Genomic DNA, 21,898 nt, shown 5'->3' on the forward strand with positions numbered 1-21,898 from the left:
ACCGAAGAATAAAATATGATGCACGGATGTCCATGTCCGACACAACATCCACCATATATTGAGAGCAGTCACTGATTTTAGGACACTAGCAGCCACTGCCACACACATTGTTCCATGCTTGTCCAGAGAATAAATAACACTGCAGTCACAAACGAGATCTCCAAGCTGACACAGCACCTGAGTGACACATAAAAAGAGAAAAACGATAGTGAATCAAAGCAAATGAGCATCTACTTCTACACTTTTACTGCTGTAACCTAATGTGTTGCAATACGTAAGTGTTTAGCTGTGTTTGAGTTAATCTGTTGTTACCCATCAAAGAACTTTACAATAACTGAAGTAAGTAAATTTAGCAATTTGGCACAACAATACAAGGAATTCAAAATCTTTTATACTTGTTAGCTTCCCCAGTTTTTTTTTAATAAGCAGATTAATTCAATTTTTTTCTTTATTATTAGTAAATGATAAGTATGTTTTGTTTTCACAGGTTGCCACACGATGTGTACAATTTCAGATATGTGGGTCAGAAACGACAGATGACAATACACTAGAGAGGGAGAGATGGTGATGTTCATTCACTTAGAAGATGTCATATTCTTTCTACATACAGTGCATCCAGAAAGTATTATATCTCATAATGACAACCTGAAAGAAGTTTGTTTGGAATCTTTGCACATTTGTTAATAATAAAAAATGAAAAAGAACTATTATGGGGTTTTGTTTGTAGAATTTTGAGGAAAATAAAGAAATGTAATAAATTTTGGAATAAAGCTGTAATATAACAACATTTGGAATAAATGAAGCGCTGAATACCTTCTGGATGCACTATAACATGATGATGAATTTATTTTGGCCTGCTTGACAAAAACATTACAAAAAAATAAATAAAACACATTTTGAAGAAGAAGATTCTTTCATGTCAAAATTAAAACAGAGTTGAAGAGTTGATTTGACTTCAATCAATTCAGTTGAAAAACACTTATTAGTCCCCAGGGGGCAATTTAAGGCAAACAGAATAGTACAGCAGGAAAAAGAAACTACAAGTATCTGTACACCAAGAAATTCAGATGGTGTTACAATCCTTTGAACATATTCACTGCACTCAGGTGGTATTTTCTTTATTTAACCACCTGTGTGACATTGGAAACTTTACATTTCTAAATAATTTGGATTATGCAGTAGAGATTTGTTTTCACTTTGACATGAAATAATATCCTTTTTGTAAAATTTCTGTCAAAAAAAACAACAACAACTAAAAAAAACGCCAAATGAAATCGACAATTCGAAATCGTGATTAGATGTTGTCATAAAATAAAACAGGTGGAAACTTCCAGAGTAGGAGGGTGGATATGATTTGTCCACCGCACTGCAGCTTTCTGAAATGAATAAGCTTTCTGAAAATGCATAAGATGAAGAGAAAGCAAAGGGGAAAAAAAGGAATGTTGAACATTTCTACGTGAAGCTGAAGTGGGAGAGAGGGGTGATGAAGGCAGACCAGGGTCAAATCATTTTTTGCTCCAGGAAACTACTGAGTGGCGCACACAGGGGGGTGAGGGGGTTGGTGGGGGACTCACCTCTGCTACAGGAGACGCCAAAGACTTCAAGGCCAAAGGATAAAGGCAAGAGAAAAGAACAAGAATAGAAACAAAAACTGGAGAAAGAAAGAAAGAGATGACGAAGGAGCAAAGTACAAAGGGAGAGAATGTTCAACATATGTTAGTAACAGCAGAGACAGAGAAACTATAAGCATCAATTATGTAAGCATCCATTATAACTTTTGTAATTTTAGGGGCTTTTATGAAATTGGACATTGATTCCACATTGTGACTGGCTCTAAGCAAAGATCTTTAAACCAAGGAACCTAAGAAGCCTTTAACTGTGAGCTTCATGCTTAAGCTGCTGGTGTTTAGTTGACATATTTCACTTTTTGTACAAAAGACAACATGTCCTACAAGTACGTACCTTTTCCTCCAGGTCTTTAATCTGCCTCCTCTGGATTTCTGTTTTGTCTTCAAGGTCACGAATCCTCTGCAAATGTTCAGAGAGAGAAAATATTTGGAGCGTGTAAGGCAAACTTCCCTGGCCGTGGCTTTGCATGGGAGAAATCAACTATTCTGTGCATATGAAACATAGCAATTGATCATAAAAACACCCACACACACACACACACACACACACAGATCTATCACGTGTTCAGACGGAGACAAACCTGGTGCGCCTGGTGCAGCAGCTCCATCCTCTCCTGGAGGATCTGGCAGTCGTACTCTCGACTCTTTCTCAGCATCTGCCTCCGCAGCTTCTCCACCGCCGTCCGCAGCTCGTCCCTCTGACGCTCATCCAAAGGCTCGCCGTACTTTATCACCTGGAGGAGGGAGCAGGGCATCACATGGTGAGATCTCTACTCCTACATTCTTATGTAAAGTAAATAGAGGGTGACACTGCACTGCTCTGAGCTATCTAAGTATAAGTATACTTGTACTGGTGTTTTACTACAAATATTATTTTATAAGATTATGTTTTCATCGGACTTTTCATCTTTGTCTCTTATATGATATGAAATAAGACAAAAAATAAAAAGACCTTGTCCTGCTGCAGGGCGTTGTATAATGTCGCCTCCAATTCCTGGATTTGCTGTTGATGAAAGAAATAATGCACCACTATTATTTTTCATGTTACACGCATATGTAATAAGTTACTAATTTTGTTAGGAAGTTGTCGTTTACTGTTGGTAACCAACAAGCAACTTGTGCCAGACAGTAGAGGATCAACCTGGTGGACTGAATACTGGTTGTTAAAGTTGTTAAAGTGGACACATCACATCCCCACAGTGGGACTATAAATACACAGTCCATGCACACTCACCATGTAGGCCTGGTCCAGAGCCTGCTTTCTGTAGTCCAGCTCCTCCTCTAGATACCCTTTCTGTTTACAGAACATCTCCTGTACAGAATAAGCAGGTCACTGCCACTGATTAGGGGCTGTGAGCAGTGTTTTACTAGCAGAGTTTAATTCCAGTCCAGTCAACTATAAATAGTCATCAGTGTTGTGCTGATTTTAATTTTTTTTTTTTAGGGATGTGATGAGATGCTGAAAGTAAAGCTATTAAATCAGAGGAAATGCTAAATATGGTCCTTTGACTGGATCATGACTATGAACAGATTAAAAAAAAACCTGATAGTTACCATCTCTATCTGAAGGTCCATCATCTTCTGGTGCAGCGCTGCCTCCGTGCCTTCAATCTGCTGAATCCACTAGAGGGCAACAAAGAGCAAAACACAAGTCACTAACCACCGTGCGTGTTCATCTCTCTGTTATCAGGTCTCTAAACTCACCTTCTCTGCTAGCGACAGAACAGTGCTAGCCTGAATAATGGCCACCTGCTCTTCGTTTCTTAAGTTCTGTAAAAAAGGAAAACAACCTTTAATTAATACAGTGCTTGTTTTAGCATCGTGTGGCCGTAATGGGGTCAGTTCAAATGATTTACCCCATTGTCCCCCAGGATATCTAGAAGTTTAATGAGATCAGGTATGCACACGTCCTGTAAAAAGAGAAAAGAAAAAAAGAATGAAAACCTTTATTGGAAATTTTTACTTTCAATCACAATTTTTTCTACTATAAAGCTTCAAGGTGAATTGATGTATGTCCCACTTCAGCCACACACACACACACACACACACAACCATGCAAACCCAGAGCTCAGAGTTGTCTGGAGTTTTCCTGCAGTGTTCTACAAACTGTGTGCTTTCTTCCCACTGCGTACCTTGACTCCTTCCTTCATACAGTAGATCTGCAGTGCACTCACTCCCTCGGAGAAAGGATGCATCCTCAGGTGGTTGAATGGAGGGGACCTCCTCTCACGCTCCTGCAACAACACACGTACAACAGAAATCATGAGTCCCACTTGACTTTGCATGAAAAACTTAATTCACCCTTTTTTTTTTTTTTGTATGTTCTCTGAAAAAATGCTGCATGCAATAAAACCAGTGCGCACATTCAGAACCAGTATTAAAGGCTGAAAAATACACATTATGGAACAACCCGAGCTCCTTTGCTCAGCTTTTCACCTCAGTTCCCAGGCATGGCATATTTTCAGTGACGATGCTGTCATTTCAGCAGGTGGTGCTCTTTGTTCATTTCAACACGATACCGAGCGTGTTTGAGCATGTTTCCTCTGCTCTCACGAAGTGACAACTTTATCGCTCACTGCATTGTGCCAGTGTCTGAACACCAAGTCTGCTGTCAGCTACTCATCAGCCTGACAGACAGGCTGGCGGGCAGCTGACTCGACGAGCAGATTTAATGTGGAAAACATGCACTTCACATGCCAAAACATGGAGCGTGTGAAGGGGTCAGCACGCAAAGTGACTGCACAACATTTGACATTTTACATGCTTAAAACCCACATTTAGCTTTAGCTTCAGTTATTCATTTGAAGCCCACATTAGCAGCTTTTTCTTCACTACAAAATGACCACGGCATCAAATTCATTTTACACAAGATCTCGTTTTTTGCATCATAGGCAGGATTTTGACTTCATAATAAACCATAGAAAAATGTTTATATATGAAATTTCTCTTTAATCACCAAAGTATGTTTGGTGACCTTTTGGAAACACACTCACCTCTAGCTCCAGTATCCTAAACTCCAACAGTTCATTCTGGTCTTTGGAGTCTTGTAGCTCCTGCTGCAGTCGACAGGACTCTGTCTCCACCTTTTCCACCTGGACACAAGAATGAATCAGAGAGTGTATTGCATTACCATCCATGTGTACAGATTAACAGTAGCAATAACAAAACTAGCAAAGACAACTATAACCATCAGCACAGCTTACATGCACTGCCAACACATCACTTTTCTCGGAGCATCATTTTTTATGGAAAACATTTTGGAAAACAGTCTTTAAATCGCGTCCAACCTTGTCCAGCAGTTCCTGATTCCTTCGTAAGAAGAGCTGCTTCTCCTCCACCCATTTGGAGTCCTGATAGAAGACAGACAGTCGGTGCTTTACATCAAAACAGGTTGACAAAAGAGCGACACGACCATGTTTACATTTATATTTAGTCATTTGGCAATTGCAAGAAAAACTAGAAAGGAAGTTTTTTCTTTGGTTTGTTTTTTAAATGTTATGGTGATGACTGGGTTTACATGCATTTAAGTAACCAGGTTACGTTTACTTGCACTTGAGCCGCAGCAGAAAAAGCCCAATTCTCCTCCACCTCAGACTTATTTTACCAGCCTTGCTGACAGATTCTAACTGTATAGTGACAGAAAAAAAAGAACGCTGCTTTCTGACTTTTCTTTTGTGTGTGTGCATGTTGGTGACACAGCAGAGGGACAGGATAGAAAAGGTATGAAAGAGGAGACATCTGAGGAGAAAACTGAGAGGAGGCAGCTGATCCACAACAGGAACTGTCTGAATAGGCTTCTATGAGGCACTTTGTGTCAGTTGAGCTTCGGATGGACGAGGCAACATCATTAATGAGCTCTGTGTTACTCACGCGCGCAGTTGGAGAAAGCTGATTAGAAACCTGGTTACGCGTATACAAGGAAATCCGCGTTCTCTGACAGAAATCTACCCGGGGAAACCAGGTTTCCCTAATCCTCTTCCCCAGTTTTGGAAACCAGATCTTCCATTTACACCTGTTCAAATGGGCTCCTGACTAAGGTTTTAAGACACGCTTGAAAAAATGTCCTGTAATTTCTTGTTTTTTTAAATTGGATTTCTGGAAAGACAACAGCGTTGGTAGAGAACCTTCCCAGCTGCTGCTGGCCACATGTCAGAGTGTCCTTGAGCAAGACCCTGAAGCCTGGTGTGTGCTCCTTACTTGTCATTGCCGAATGACAAAATATAACGTAAATAAAAAATACACAAACCGTATTTTGTGTACTATGCATCAACTCCAAGAAAAATACGGATTTACTCGTCATACCAAAATAAATCTAAAATTCTTATTAAAGGGTCTTATGAAAGAGTAAATAAACTTCACATTACTTTGACAGAGTCTTTATATTCACTGTATGTTTTGCTGTATGGTTGCATTACATTGATAGATGCAAGCATCTTTATTCACACCTGTGTGTGTGTGTGTGTGTGTGTGTGTGTGTGTGTGTGTGTGTGTGTGTGTGACCTACCTGTCCCTTCATGGTCACTTCCTTCTCCAAGTCCTCTATTTTGGCTTTATACCTAAAAACATCTGCTTGCAGCTGCTCCTGAGCCTGAAACACATTTTCAATTGTTACTAGAGGAGGATTTTTAAAGTGGGGGTCATTCTGTGGTGCTGAATGTGTTCAACCACTGTACTCCTGTGAGGCTGGGAAGTGTTGGCACTCATAGCCCAATACTGAAGTTGGATGGAATTCCACTTACGAAGGATAATTTGGAAAGTGTGGGCCATTACCCAACCATTCTATAGACAGCTTTATTGACTAAAGTTTAATGATATCTGATGCCTGTGAAATGCATTGGGTGATGTCCACTGGATGCAGCTGCAGCGTGTGTACCTTGGCTTCCATCTCAGCATCCAGTATGCCTCCTTTCTGCTCCTGCAGCAGGGCGTAGGCTCGCTGTAAGGCCTGGTACTCCCTGGTCAGCTGACGAAAGCGCAGCTCTGACTCCTCGTTGGCTAGACCCTTGTTTGACACATACACACACACGCACACAGACACACACAAACAGGGTGGGGGATAAATGGTTTGACTGCTATGTTATTGACACTGGATGTCAAGGGGTTAAAATAATGAACAAGCGAATATTAGAACCCTCAAAAAGATGGGAAATAAACTGCATTTTCTTGCTTATGCGATGAATAGGCGACAAGCTATCACCTCATCCATGTCTTCATCTGGAGTAGCAGGAGTTCTGTCCATCCGGAACGAAGCCACTGAAGATGTCTCTGAATCCATTGACTCTTCATCATACCCAAAGAAGGTGTCGACTACGATGTGCCTCTGCAGAGAAGAAGGCAGGAAGATTTAGCTTTGTACCTGATATTTGGCCTCACCAAGATTCTTTTGAATTATTCTTATATACTGATCTTACTGATCCCCAAGGTAGAATTTATGACTGCATCTGATCCAGATTCAGCTGGCAGGCTTGACACCACTTGCATGTTTAAATCAATGCTAATCTACATCTATGGCCTTTAGCTTCTAAATAATGGGCATTTTAAATAGAATTGGAAAGATATTTACGAAATGTTGATGCATTTCGCTGCCTAAGTACATAGGTTTTGAAACTGATAAACATTTTTTTGTATTTTCAAACTGATACATTATAGGTTTGTTTGTTCCACCTTTATGGGCCTCGAACTTCTTTTATGCCTTTTCTTTCTTAGTAGTTTTTCTCTGTCCTGGTAAAAAGAGAAACACAAGACAAGCATGTCATTTATTTCTGTCCGCTTGCATCCACTGAACAACAGGAAAATAAATCCACATCAATGCTAACGCATATACACAGGTCACTGAGGAATTCCAACTGAGCTTTGGACACAAAAACAAAAAAGCTCATTTCAATTTTTCAGATTTTGAAAAAAAAAATACCCTTGTAAGATCGTCGATTATGCTTTGTTGCTCCAGGACTTGAAGTTTGAGAAAGGCTATTTCCTGGTCATCGTGGGCTTGGTCCAGGTCATTCAGGGATTTGAGCTTCTTCAGGGGAGGATGGGAGCTGATCTTTTCTTTCTGCAGACAGACGGAGACAGAGAAAAGTGCTCTAAGGTCATCAACAATCATCTTACAAAATTTTGTATGACGCTAACATGACTTAACACTGACCATCTCAAGGTTCTCTCTAGCCAGGCTCTTGAGTTTCTCCTCCAGCTTCTGGATAGTCTGCGTCAAGTCATCATTCCTCTTATTCAGCAGCTTGTTCTTGTCCAGCAGGGGCTTGCACTGCTTTTCCGCCTCACGAACTCGCTTTAGCTGGTGGGCAAACAGGGATACAAGAACAGGAGAGACAAGCTGGATGAATTGAAGTTAAGACAGAAAGAAGGAAAGTAGGAGTAAATTTTTAACGGAAGGATTTTGACCAAACCAGTTCATTTCTCTCATCGACCAGCAGTGAGTTGCGGTCCTCCAACTTTCGAATAGTTCCATTGAGCTCAGCAATTCGCCTCTGGTTTCTCCTCAGGTCCTGATGGAAAAAAGCAATAATATAACATTTCACTAATCCAATTACTACACAACTACTGAGAGAAAAACTAAATTAATATGATACGAGGAGGAAGCTGATGTCAATGAGAAACATATGGAATTAAATGTGAAGAGTGAGAGTCAACATTACCGAAAATCTAAATCTCACGAGTTGTCACATTAACAGTTGACCAACTCATGGTTAATCATGTCACATTGAGCTTATAATGGGATTCTGAAAACAGCCATTAAACACTGTTTATACAGATCAATCCTGGCAGATCGGTGCCTCAGCTACAAAGTGATGATTAAATGCAATAGCAAAGAGGGAAAAATGTGTGAGAGACATTGTTTTGAAAACTGAGCAGAAACTTCTCTTCCTCTTACTGGGCTGCCACAGTGCTCCGCTCCATCTCCAGCTCTGCCCGGAATCTCTCGTTTCGGGCTCCCCAGGCCGCACTCGGCCTCCTTGACGAGGAACAGCTGTTCGTCCAGCGCGTCCTTCTGAAGCTGCAGCTTCTGTAAGAACCCCGTTGTAGATTCCAGCTCCTTCTCCAGAGCGAAGATAGTGCGATCTTTAGTTTTGATTTCATCCACCTGTAGTGAAGGAGACGGAAACAGTGGTGCAGTGAAGAGACAGATGAAATTATATCACTTATGCTGTCGAACTGTCGTTATCGTTTACCTTAAAGGTAAAAAAGACAGGTCTGCTTTCTGCCTCTTAAACGTTGCCTTTGCCACGTTTCTTGCTGTTTTTCAGATAAAACTATACATTTTTATATTATTCTTGGACAATTTATAGACTATTAACAAATTAGCTAAAAATGTTTTAAGTGAAGAGTGAGTATTAAACAAATACCCAATGAAACATCACTATTATTCACTACGCTGAAATAAAAAGGGTTCTGCATATCTATACAAACAAAGTATAGTTGATGTATCAACTTGATTTCTAGAACTTTAGGGTGTAAATGTACATTGATGCTTTTAAACTTCCCTCTGTCCTTATATGAAAATATTTCTCTGCTTCTGGCTGAAAAACTCCTGACATGACATCACCTTCATCATTATGACTTCGGAGGATGTCACGTGGAGCAGCTCTGGAAAAGAACTCAAAACCAAAGTATGACACATGAAATGACATGATCTGAACTCAATGTAGCTCCAAGTGATGTCATCTGGAGTCATTTTTCAGCTAGAAGTAGGGAGAGATTTAATTCTAGGTAAGCCATAGGGATGTTTAATGACGTTCAATTACACATACCACCCAAACTAGAACCAAAAGAAGTTAAATATCAGTGTGAGCGTCCTTTAAAGCAGATGTTAACTCTTGAGTATGATAACATTTAGTAGCAGTGGCTGCGTGTACCAGTCTGCGGATGTCCCTCTCACAGTCCCACTTGATTTTGGAGATCTGCTCCTGGTGCTGCTGGTGCTCCAACCGCAGGTCGCCGGCCTTCATCTTGTCGGCCTGGATCATGTTGCTGAGAGCCTCGTCGGTCTGCTTCTTTGTAGTTTTCAGCTCCGATATCTCCTGCAGGAGCTTCACCCTCTCTTGGTCAAAGAAGCGACGCGCCTCCTCCTTGGCTTCCAGGGTCAGTGCTGTGCGCACCTGAAGAGGAGAAAGCAGAGCTAAACTTTAAACACCTCCCACCTGCATTAGCTCAGAGATCACTACCACATCAGCTGCATCCACCCACGTACTTCCAAATCAAGACACATATGGTTCACTCGCTCACCCACTTCCCCCTCCAGACACCAGGACTACATACACACCCATTCACCCCCCCTACAGACACCCAGACTGTATTCACCCCAGCAGCTCCTCCTCCAGACACCCTAGATAACATCAAGAAAGCTGAAGAGGAGGTGAGCAGGAACCAGGAAGTCTGTATCCACCTGTCAGCCAGCTTCCTCACCAACAGAACACAGCAGGTAAGGATGGGAAAAGTTACATCCAGCATACGGCAAACCACTACTGCTGCTCCTCATGGATGTGTCCTCTCCCCTCTGCTCTTCTCTCTCTACACAAACGAATGCACCTCAAGCGAATCTACTGTCAAGCTCCTAAAGTTTGCAGACGACACAATATATCTATATATAAGTTATCGGCCTCATCCGAAATTATGAAAGACTGCATGTCAACAACCTGGAACTGAAGATGCTCAAGACTGTAGAAATGAGAGAGGATTTCAGGAGAAGCCCCCCCCCCACACACACTGCCTCCCCTCATCATATCCTGCAGGCCTGGGTGAAATTTTGAGGGTCCACTATCTTGCATGGCTTGAGTTTGGAGAACAACACTGACTCTATCCTCAGAATAGCTCAGCAGAGGATGTATTTCCAACGACAGCTTAGGAAATTCGACCTGCCACAGGAGGTGCTGATCCAGTTCTACACTGCTGTCATTGAGACTGTTCTGTGCTCCTCCATCACAGTCTGGTTTGGAGCAGCCATCAAACAGAACAACAACAGACTGCAGACTCCACTGCCCACTCTCCAGGACTTGTAAACACCGAGAGCCAGGAAGCAGGTAAAGAAAATCCCCACTAACCCCTCTCACCCTGGACACAACCTCTTCCAGCTCCCGGACAGTCTCCTTCCTCGGGCCATCTCACTCATTGACAGCTGACCTCATACTTGCTGATACATTGCTGCTATCCCTGCTACTGTACACAGTGGACACACTGAACACTTAACACCTACATGCTCAGACAAAAAGCCCCACACACTGCACCTGGGCCTGCCTTCTTATTGGTCATTTTCATATTGTCTGTATTGTTACTCCTTGAACATGTCCTGGAGAGCAACCAATGACCGGAGCAAATTGGCCAACAAATCAGATTCTGATTCTGTCCTTTGATAGGAGCCAATTACAATTAGTCATTTACAGTAGCTGAGGCTTTTATCCAAAGCGACTTACAACTAAGCAGCAGAAACTAGGGATAACTTGGTGGTTCGGTGTTATGCCCAGGGACACTTCAGTTTGAAGCAGGGAGGACTGAGACTCGAGCCACCGTCCTTGTGGTTCATGGACGACTGCTCTAGCCACTGAGCTACCGCTGCCCCCCGAACCACGTTTGCTGCTTTAAAAGGAGAATCGTTTGGCTTTCTGTATAGTTTGTCCGGCAATTTTTCACCACACTAACTCCAGCCTATCTTATCCTCACCTTTTCGCCGCTGCCGTCGCGTATGGCGCTCAGTGCAGTTTTGAGCCTCTGGTTCTCCTGGTCTTTGATTTTGGCGTGGCGGGCCAGCTCCTGCTCATGATGCCGCGTCAGGTTTTCCCTGAGGGCCTGCAGCTCCTTTTGCTTATCCTCGTGCCACTTGGCCCGCTGCTCTGTTAACATGGCAGTGTAACGATGCTGCTCCTGCTCACGCACCCGCTTCACTTCCTGCACCTTGTCGCGCTCCAGCTTGCTTACCTGGAAGAGGAAGAGGAGAGAGAAATTAGGTTTGGTTAAATACCTGGCTCATACCCTATACTGTGCTCGAGTAGCCATCAGCCATTGTCTTTAAATATTTGATTATTTGGATTGACTTCATTCTTTTATTCTTTTTGCTTCCCTGTAACTGATTTAGTTTGAGGTGAATTGTACTAATCCTGCAATTTTGTATGTTCTGATGATGAATTCTAATGTGTTTTTCTCTATTCACGTTAAAAAACTCTAAGAAAGTGACTTGTTTCAACCCTAAGCAGCATCTGCTATTTTCCCTCAGGCTGTGGACTGCTCCTACAGCCTCCAAAGTCAGGATGAAGCCAGGCTTGCAGACTGGACCCTCACAGACCTCTTTCATCCGTAACATGATCTGCTCACCCTCACCACGTCAACGTCTGCGAGCACTGAGTCACAAATGGAGGAAATCTGCTAAGACAGACACAGTTGCTTCAATGCATATGAACTAAATTTTCTGACCCTATAACTCATTTCAACTCATTATTCAGCCTGTTAATATTTTATAAGTGAAATATGAACTCTTCCTAAATAAAAAAAAAGCCAACATTACATTATTACTTTATTTCACATCACCCATGCTGGTCAGAACTGATCAAACACAGACTGCACCCAGTGCAGTAGTTAGATCGAGGCTCCTTTATTAATGGTGGATTTTAGACAGTTCTCGACATTTACTGACTTTCCAGGAAGGCAAGTGTTTAAGTGCATGAGTCAGCAAGTGCATTGAAGTCCGACCATTGCCTAGAACAGCCCTGCAATGAAACCAGCAGCAGAAAATAACAGTCACAAGCCACAGTAACCTAGATTGCCCTGGAGTTTGCATGACTTGAACAACGAAATCTTGATCCCGAATATGAAGGATGTCTCGTTTTGTAACATGAGGTAAAATTTATTGGCCTTACTTTTGCGGGGAAATTTGTCACGCATGGAGGTTCAAATCTATAGAGTTCGCACATTTGAAATATTCAGATTCATGTGTTTTGATGTTGTGCACTACCTTGCATTTTTCTTGGTGTAGCTCGATCTGAATGTCAGTCAGTTTGGACCTGAGCTCTTCATTGGCTGCCTGCAGGGCAGAGATGAGCGCTTCGGGCTTCTCGCCCTTCGTACGCCCTTTCTTAGACATCGCGTCAAATACTAGAGAGACTCTTCTTCTAATGCTTTCATTGAGACTTCACAGGAACTTTCCGAGGTGCTCCCACAGTTTCCAGCTCCTCTTCTTCCTCATTCTCCTGTCAAGACAAAAGGGCTTGTGGGGTTGGGGAGAGACAAAGAGAGACACACTTTAGAGAAGACTGCATTCAAGTTAACACCATTTTCTTTTTAACAACAGATGTCAGCTTTTCAAGTTTACCCACAAGTACCAGCAAGATGAACATGTAAATGCACCAACACAAAAAAGGTTCCTGCGTATGTATCGTTATTTTCTGCTTATTCACCACTGCTGCAACTGTTCAATACCATGCACTGTCTGGGACAATAAGCTTGAAGCTAAAGATAAATGAGGTCAATCTGGACCAAGCGAATCAGTCAAAACTGGCTTTAATCACAATAATAATAAGACTGATACTCAAACAGGAGAAAGAGTAAACACGCAGTAAATCAGCCCAAACCGTTTGACTCGCCATGTACATTAATTTATCAGTTATCCCTGCCTTATTCTGAGGGAAGGTTTGAGTTTGTCCACTTATCACTTTGGTGATACACCGTGACATATTTTTTGTTTTCGTTTTTTGGACCCTTTTTGTGGTATCATGTGGTATGGTGCCTTGCTCAGGGACCCTTTGCAGAGAAAGGCACCCAGCCTCCAGGGTGAAAGGCTCAATCACTGACATGTACCGAATCAAAACAGAACAGATCCCGTGGTCACTGGTTGGTTAAACTAATGTGGTTGGACACACAGGGACGTTGGTATTGCATAGTTACAATTTGACAACTGATGTCTAAATCAGACTTGATCACTACACGTTGTAGAGCAGAGTATAACCCACGTGTTAGAAACAACTATATGTATAGTGGGAATCATTTGCAGATAACTTACAACTTGTTGCAATAACATAACCAAAATTGTCTGATAGTTACCTAATCATTCCTTATGAAGCCTGCAAATTAACTTTAATTCTGTGGGAAGGCTAATGAAAAAGCCTCCGTAATGTGCTGGTTATTGGAGAAAATTAAGAAACAGTGTTCGGCCTTTAAAGTGATGGGCACATTTATTTTATTTGTGTCTAAATTTAGACAAACATTCAATATCATGTGCAGATTGGAGAAGGTTTGTGGTCTCAGGATGTGTCTACCCTCTAACCCAGATAAAGAATTATTATTATATAAGGATTTCATCCTTTTTAAAAGGAACTCAATGTGTGCTAAACAGATTTAGCACACATATCATGGCCATGTTTAAAAATAGAAAAATAGATAGAAAAATATCATGGCCATGTTTAAGTCCGGCCATATGGTATTTGCATAATTCTTTTCGTGCACATTATCACTTGCATAATACTGACAACTGATGCTGATTAAATGTACAAATGTCAAATCCTCATAACTTCTACAGTATAGACATCTGAATACAGAACCTACAGATGTGACAACTACAGTGTTTGTTCATTGATTTTTAGATGCATATAGGAACATCTGTATTAGATTACTGCACATGGTAACTGATGGGTTTTTCCCAAATTTCTACAGCTGGTGGAATGTTTTTCAGCGGATTTCCTTAAAGCGCAATAATCAGCCGCCCACAAAAGCACACATGCATATAAACGTGCACACCATCACGCATCGCCGTGGTTACTCAGGAGGAGTTGGATGCTGTCTGTTGTCATTTGGAGAGCGGTGGCATAACATCGCTTAAAAGACTTTAAGATGCAGATTAGAGACGAAGCTGTCGTCATCATCACATTCAGTCCACGTGGGCTTTTAAGTCTGCAGTTGAAAAGAGCTGCTATTCTTTTTTTAAAAATGTTGTTGTTTTCTTAGTTGAATACTTGTACTTTTGTACTTTAAGTAAATTTAAAGTGTGTGAATAGCACTGTAACTTGAGTAAAGAACTTCAAGTGGTACTTGGAGTGGAGTAGTTTTTCTTTTTAGGCACACATTTGTACTTTTGCAGTACAATTTTACCAGTAGAAGTCTCTAATACACCTTAACACCATCTAACGTAATTGTTCTTCCAACGCTGCAGTAAATGTATGTGTACAAAGCCTCACAAGTACCCAAGAACTTTTTGAGCAATGTCACAGCTACATGTTTTTATGAGGACATGACATCTGACTATTGTGTCCTAAAACTTTAGAAGTAATACATTTTGTCAGTACTTCACTGTTGATACTAAAATGCCAAGATGCCAGAACTAAGAGAAAAATACATTTGAATCAAAATACATGGAATTCAGAATGATAAATGAGCAACATAGACAATAGCAGGTATTTGGGATAACAAAATCAATTACATCCATGTTTAGTTTCCCTGCTGACCTTTGACCTTTTTGATTAGTAGAATATCTGGAACAGCTAAAAATAATCTATTGGTTACACCACTGACAAACTATATGCATTTAAAGCTTGGCTACTGATCCATTGTTTTAAAAAGAAGCTTTTCAACCAAAAATAATAAAACATTTTCTAGTTTCAGCTTCTAAATCGTGAGGATTTTGCTGCCGTTTTTCTAATTATTTTGTTAGAGAGTGATACATTTGGTATCACTGGGTCAAACAAAATTAACTTGCCGTTTGACTTTGGTGACCAGTAGGGACCAGTGCTTCTTCACTCTAAAACAACTAAGAATTCATAATAATAATGGTAACGTGCTTTTATTGAAAGTTCTTGTACATTACATTTTGCTGTTCTTATTGTATTTCATTTACATTTTACATTTACATTTAGTCATTTAGCAGACGCTTTTATCCAAAGCGACTTACAAGTGAGGTACAAGGCAGCAAAAATCTAAGTCAAGGAGAAAAATATTTCCATTGTTGATCTTTGGTTAGTCAAGCTAAGCGCCCCTTATACACAAACTAATCCTCACATAGTAGAAAAAAACACTACAGTGGTAGTGATGATGACTCAATAATGACTTATTAATATTTATCTTGATCCATCCTAATCCAACCACGACTCACCAAGACTTCTAATACTGTATTAACCCACGAACCATCATCAGCACTCAGAGCCTGTTCTGCAGTGCGAAGCTAGATATGAATTTGATATGAGCCCAAGTCAATCTGATTAGCGTCATATTGCATTTTCAGACTGCACTGAGGAATAATCCTTTGAGTGGTCAAATGAACACATCACACACACACACACACCGAAATTATGGTAAAATACTGGGCCATGAACCAGACGTAGCCTCAGCTATCTAACCTTATTTAGACTTTCCCTTCTATTTATAAATGTATCACCTTCCCTCTTTCTCACTTTATCCTGTAAATACTCTATAATGCAACTAGTGGCTGAAACAAATGCAGAAATGGTAAAGAAACAGGAATAGTTTTTAATCAGCACTCAACTCCTTTACAACAGCAATAATAATATCCAATAATAACTATAATTACTAAAAACGTCAATAACTGATCCTTTAAATCAATTAGTCCAAGTTCTACTTTATCTAACAGGACCTTTGCGCATCTCAGTCGAGCTGCTAAAATATACTTTGCATCCTACATCTCAGACACCATGCTTCTCTTACAGTATACAGTACGGTACAGTATGTAGCATACGGAACCAGTTTAGAGTATTTTAATACGCATAAACTTCTTGCTTCAAAGTTTACGAATCAGCCTAGGGGCTGCAAAACATTTAGTAACTAGGTTGCTTTGCAGTAGAGGTTGTAGTGATACATTAAGAATATCTAAAAAACTTCACAAACACAGCAGGATAACTAGCTTCTTCGCTTGTTTCATGTGTAAGCCGCTTTGGATAAAAGCATCTGCCAAATGACTAGAAATGTAAATGTGGATAAGGTGAAAACTCCATAAAGGCAGATGGGTAACTTAGACAACAAGTCTTAGTGACCGATACGTTAATGAAGCTGAAAGGTGCAGAGTCAGGTCATAACTCTCCTGAATGTTTTACGTTACACAGTAATTTGATTCACTGTTTGTGTAAAAACTACTGATTAGTGCAGCTTTTACAACCTGCACACTCAAAAAAAAAAAAAAAAAGCATTAAAACAGATCAAGGCGAGCTGCTCAGCATCCAGCAGAAGAACACAACTTGATCTGGGAAGGCATCGATGGGTGAGGTGTGTGAGAAACCACGTGAATGTTTTCTGGGCTTCCTTTAGGAAAGCAATGAGTAAAATGCTCAGTGACCAAACAGACTGAGCAGATTAAGAGAGAAACTAAACTAACAGTAAGAAAAAAGCCTGTTTTCCCTGTTTTCTCTCTCTGCGCTGATTGTGAGTACGTGTGTGTGTGTGTGTGTATCACTGCGCTGTACAACATGAAGCACACTGGCACCATGACCCACTTTCCACTCCTCAGACATGAAATGCGGTGGTTAGCACGGGTTTTTCCAGTCAGAGTCTCCCCAGATAAGACAAGCAAGCAGACGTCCTGCTGCTGCCGGTAGGCTTCAGACTGTAGGTATGTTAATCTTATAGAAGAAAACGCTAGAAAATATGGTTGATTGTTGGGCTTTAAGCCCGTAATCAACTCTTTTTAAAGATTTACAATGTGTTTAATGATGATTTGGGTTGTTGCCAATGCGGCATTTAACAGTGTGGGCTATGATGCTACAGCATGTTTTTAGCCAAATCTGGCTCATTCACTCCAGTTTTATTTGATGTCATATAATAAATGGAAAGTCAGCTACTATGTTCCGTAACACTGCAGGTTGCACAGATATCACAGCTTTTATTCACTGTAAAATTATCATTTTAATTTGGAGAATAAACATGATTATGCTTCCTTACTTTAAATTGCCTTTCAGAAATAATTTTGAAATCTGCTAATCTGCTCTTTAAATGAACGTAAATATCCAGGCTTTATATGTTGTAACTAATACATTTGAAGTGCCTCGGTTGTACTGTCACTTCTAAACAAGTTTTAACTTGAACTGGTAAGTTGAATCAATTTTATTGAATACGTTCGTTAAACACATTAAACTGCTTTAAGTTGTTTCATTAACTCCCGGCTGATTCTTTTCATACTAATCACCTGACCTCATACAATCTGTTAAAAAAACACCTATGAAACCGATTGATTAATAGTCAAACATGCCACCATAAGCATTAGGTTTATCAGTACGGCGGCTCTGTCCTGACCTTACTGTTCTACCACTGCTGTCTCTGCCATCTTGTCATTTCAATATATGCCTAGATGTTTGAATGTATTTTTTCTTTCCATAATAAATCTTTCAACCTAGAGCCAACGTTTTCTGTGGGGATCTGCCGTCTGACATTCCCCGTCCAGTCAGACCTTATTACAAGCCTTGGGTTGGGGTCAGGATTAAAGATCTGCTGCCTGTGAGGAAATATTTGGAGCTTTCACATGCTCACATGGACTGTTGTGTAAATGCTGGCACATTCAAAATTAGCACATGCGCACACTTAATAATAAATCCCCAAATGATTCATCATGTCCCTGCTAGATTTAAATATCTTCACTTTGACATCAACAAATACAGCAGTAGAACATTTTTAGGAAAGTGCTGTTTGGGTTCTAGTTCTACTCGGCCAAATACCAAATCCTATTAGGATTCAGATCAGATTATTAGAGTAATAATTACTATTATTCTTCTATTAATCTGATCCAGATTAAAAGCCTAAATTTTGTATTTGCAAATTATGCTAAATGAGGCATCCGTGCATTTTTTGTTCCACATTATCTCAGTAGACTAATGATTTTAACCCCTGTCTCAATTACAAGACGGAGAATCCTTAAATAATGAAAACTCTACACCAACCTGTGGCCTGAACCATCAAAAATGAAGCAGTGTGAACTTATTATCATTTGTTAAACACACGGGAGGCAGGAATCCAAACTAATCCTAATACTAAGACTTATAGAAGTTTTAGTGCTTTGGGTTGTTAACTGCTCAACCAACAGGCCCCTTTTCCTAATCCACGTTATGCAACTGAGTCAGCAAAAGTTAGAGCCATGCCAGCGCTGCCCAAAAGTCAACGAGCAACTTACTGTTTAAAGCCTAAAACGACTTTTAATCCAGCCTGAGGTCAAAACGTCCAGCATGTGTATCAACAGAGCTGAAGGTTCATCAAGCTGATCCACGTCTCATCTGCTGTGTGCTATTCAAGTTTAATAAGTATGTGAATTTACAGGCCATCCAGCAGACCCGTTTGTATGATCTGACTTTGAGTAAATGTTACACCTTTTACACACATTAAAACGTGGTCTTGGGCAAAGCAGCAGTGCCAATCAGGAAGATCAGCAGCAACACATGAAGCAGAAAATTTGTATGAAGTGAAACAAATACAGCTCTAACCAGAAGACAGAGGACGATCATTGCTACATGATTCACACCGACTGCATCAGCACCATAACTGTGACAACGGGCCCCAGATCAATTCCACGTTTACAGTGATTTTTATTCCAGTAATTATATCGGATCTGTTTGCTCCATCTGCTATCCGATGGCTCTTTGAAGTGCACTACAATCTATAGACTCTCACCTTGGGCAGTCACTAGCCTACATCTGTGCTGACCCTAAAACAATAGTGTCACAAATCCCTTCACAGCATGGGTTGAGTGTCACATCAGGCCAGTGTGACATCCACAGGCAGCTGCAGGGTAAACCCTGTGTCTGCAGGCCCTCACCGCCCACAGTGACTAGCATCCTCTTGCAACATCACTGCAGCATCCTCTTCAAACACAACCAGTCCGTCAGAAAAAAGCACGCGCTGCCCACTTTACACGTCGGGTGTATAGTGTCTTTATATGTTTAGTTCTTGAACCCAGTGCGCATCTAGCTCCCCCCTCCCACCCCCTCCCCCCCGAAGCACACAGCTGGACGCTTCACTGCACGAGCACGGCTACCAAAAAGCCTGGCACCAGAAACACACCGACAGATGCGGCAGCGTGCGCATCCGTCGTGTGTGCATGTCGGCTCTGCACGGCACTGAAAATCCGGACACAGGCTCGATCCCCGTCATCTTTGAAGGGCTTGCTAGTGTAGGCCCGCGACTTCCGACATGCAGGATAAACACGACCAAATGAGACTTTGCTGGTTTTTTTGTTATTGTACAGAATGAAGTTATTTACTGTTCCGACCTTAGGCCACTTGTCTGGATCAAAGCGACGGTGAAATAAAAACGAGTCCATGTTTGTCGCCCCGCAGCTGAGCTGATCAACCTGACACAAACCAACAGGCCCCGACTCGTCCCCATAATTCCCAGTTTAGACGATGGTAACCCCAACAGCAGCGTTTACATGTTAGTCTTCACCTTACCTAGTAATCGATGCTCTTAGTGCGTAAAATCGTGTCCGTGGCATTCTGTCTGTCTCTCTCTCTCTTTTTAAGACATTAATCGCCGCCTCCGCTGCGATCTCAGCATCAGCAGCAGCCCCTACAATGAAGCAGTGATGGCCGGTGGTGATGATGCTGGAGGGAGCCCCGCCCTCCACTATCCTCCCCTCCCCTCCCCTCCATGCAGCTAGAATGAGCTCACTGGTTCCCAGATGAAGCCCAGATCCCAGATCCTAGATCCCAGGAAGCGTACAGGAACTGTAATGGTATGTGACGTGCAATCAACGTTTATGCACTTTATTTTTCTCTAAATAGTCGTTTTATGTCACGTTATCATGTGCTGACGTCGTCAACAGGAAAGAAATTGTTCCTTGAATGTCGCCTTTAGATGGATTTTTCAAAAGGACGCAGACCTACTGAAAAGTAAGGATCTCAAGTTGTACTGTTCAAAACAAACAGGAAATTAGAAAATTCAGACATCAAATTACCAAACTTACACAAAACGAAACAAACACATCCAACTTCCAAACAAATGAAAAATCATCCAAAAATCATTCAAAACATTTAAGGAAAAGTGGGAGGCAGCGAGTGAGATGTGGCGCCATCTAAAGGTCGGTCTCAGAGTTGTGCGTAGTTGTCAGACCCAGATTCCTCCGGATACGTGGGTGAGGGGATAAGACATGCAAGGGGTGGCACTTCTTTTGGATAAAGGCTGTGCCAGGTCACCCTATCAATGGCGTGGTCTCCTATAACCTTTTTCTTGTAGTTGCGGGTAAGATCTCTTTTTAGCTTCTCATACAAAATCATATTTGTGAGGAGGTGGTCATCTAAGACTATCACACATCCCCCTCACAAATAAGATTTCTTCAAAGGTTCAATTCATGTACAGAATAAGAAACCTGATGGACATACATTTAAGTTTATCCATTTAAAATGGACCCTTTATTTAGCAACAATAATGAGAAAATACCGACAGCTCAGATGAAACCCACACAGGCTCAGGGAGAACATGCAGACCCAAAAAGGCTTCAGCCATCTGGGGATTTGTACCCACGGCCTTCTAGCTGTGAGGCAGCAGCACCAGCAATGTCACAACCTACAGGACCTGAAACATGTGATGCTGAAATAGTGGTGCCACATCACAGAGGACACCTTCAGCAGTACCTGGAGTTTAGGACTCAAAGGGTCAGAGCTGTTTTCACCACAGAGAGGGACCTACACAATATTATTATATCAATAATAATATTGTGATTGATCTGTGTATATTTGTTAAGTATTTTATGTAAATGTTCATATACTTTAACTTAAAGTGCTGAGAAATCATAAAAAAAAACTGTAAATGAAGACAAAAACATTTTAATAAAAGACTGTTTATTGACGTACTTGTTTGCCCTTGTGAAGAAAAAACACACAATGTAACAACTGCAATAATTTAAAGACCATATAAATAAAAAATGTTCTGGAAATGATTTGGAGGAAATGTATTATTCTGCGTGGATTTAGAGAATATAAAATACTTTGGATGCAAATGACAAAAATTAAATTGAAGAATATTAGTACAATTTTACCCTAAAAAAGCTGTTTGCAAAGAACAGAATGTTAATTAGTGAACAAAAAAGTGTTTTGCATAAACTTCCTATATTAAACTCTAAACAGAACAGATATCAATCGATGTAAACCAGTATCAAAACCAAAGGTGGTTTAGCCAAGTATGTTTACTCAGTTTCATTTCTATGCAAAAGTGTGCAAAAGAACTATAAAACTATATTCATACAGAAGAATTCATGACCAGCTGGAGTGTAATTTGTAATAAGTCAGTAAAGAACAATAGGGCTCAAAATCCGACGTCATCTACTAAAAGCAGATTTTGTATTTAGGCAA

The 21,898-nt window shown here is 40.9% G+C and overlaps 1 protein-coding gene across 2 annotated transcripts; it reads right to left on the reverse strand.

Moving 5' to 3' along the window:
- On the reverse strand, positions 1-20,158 carry jakmip2 (janus kinase and microtubule interacting protein 2). 2 transcript variants are annotated; one of them, XM_067492288.1, is made up of 24 exons: positions 20,000-20,158; positions 12,586-12,837; positions 11,301-11,555; positions 9,500-9,742; positions 8,518-8,727; positions 8,033-8,131; positions 7,774-7,920; positions 7,540-7,680; positions 7,293-7,349; positions 6,826-6,948; positions 6,502-6,630; positions 6,133-6,216; positions 4,916-4,978; positions 4,622-4,720; positions 3,761-3,862; positions 3,485-3,538; positions 3,333-3,398; positions 3,183-3,251; positions 2,863-2,940; positions 2,581-2,631; positions 2,210-2,362; positions 1,963-2,028; positions 1,575-1,651; positions 1-177 (listed from the first exon to the last, which is right to left on the reverse strand). In XM_067492288.1, exons 2-23 carry the CDS (start codon positions 12,712-12,714, stop codon positions 1,601-1,603), a joined length of 2,469 nt encoding a protein of 822 aa, XP_067348389.1. In that variant the 5' UTR covers positions 12,715-12,837; positions 20,000-20,158; the 3' UTR covers positions 1-177; positions 1,575-1,600. The 2 variants fall into 2 exon arrangements, with proteins under 2 accessions (XP_067348389.1, XP_067348390.1); XM_067492289.1 differs by lacking the exon at positions 2,863-2,940.
- Between the last annotated feature and the right edge of the window lie 1,740 nt (positions 20,159-21,898).

This window comes from Channa argus, chromosome 22 (genome assembly GCF_033026475.1).
Source record: "Channa argus isolate prfri chromosome 22, Channa argus male v1.0, whole genome shotgun sequence".
Taxonomy (NCBI): domain Eukaryota; kingdom Metazoa; phylum Chordata; class Actinopteri; order Anabantiformes; family Channidae; genus Channa; species Channa argus.

Bases quoted from the DNA above. Each gene is read 5' to 3' on its own strand.
- jakmip2 (XM_067492288.1), bottom strand. From the start codon at position 12,714: ATGTCTAAGAAAGGGCGTACGAAGGGCGAGAAGCCCGAAGCGCTCATC. The intron at 7,681-7,773 runs GTCAGTGTTAAG...GTCTGTCTGCAG, and splicing joins CTAGAGAGAACCTTGAGATG to AAAGAAAAGATCAGCTCCCA. The intron at 2,941-3,182 runs GTAACTATCAGG...TATTCTGTACAG, and splicing joins TGGACCTTCAGATAGAGATG to GAGATGTTCTGTAAACAGAA.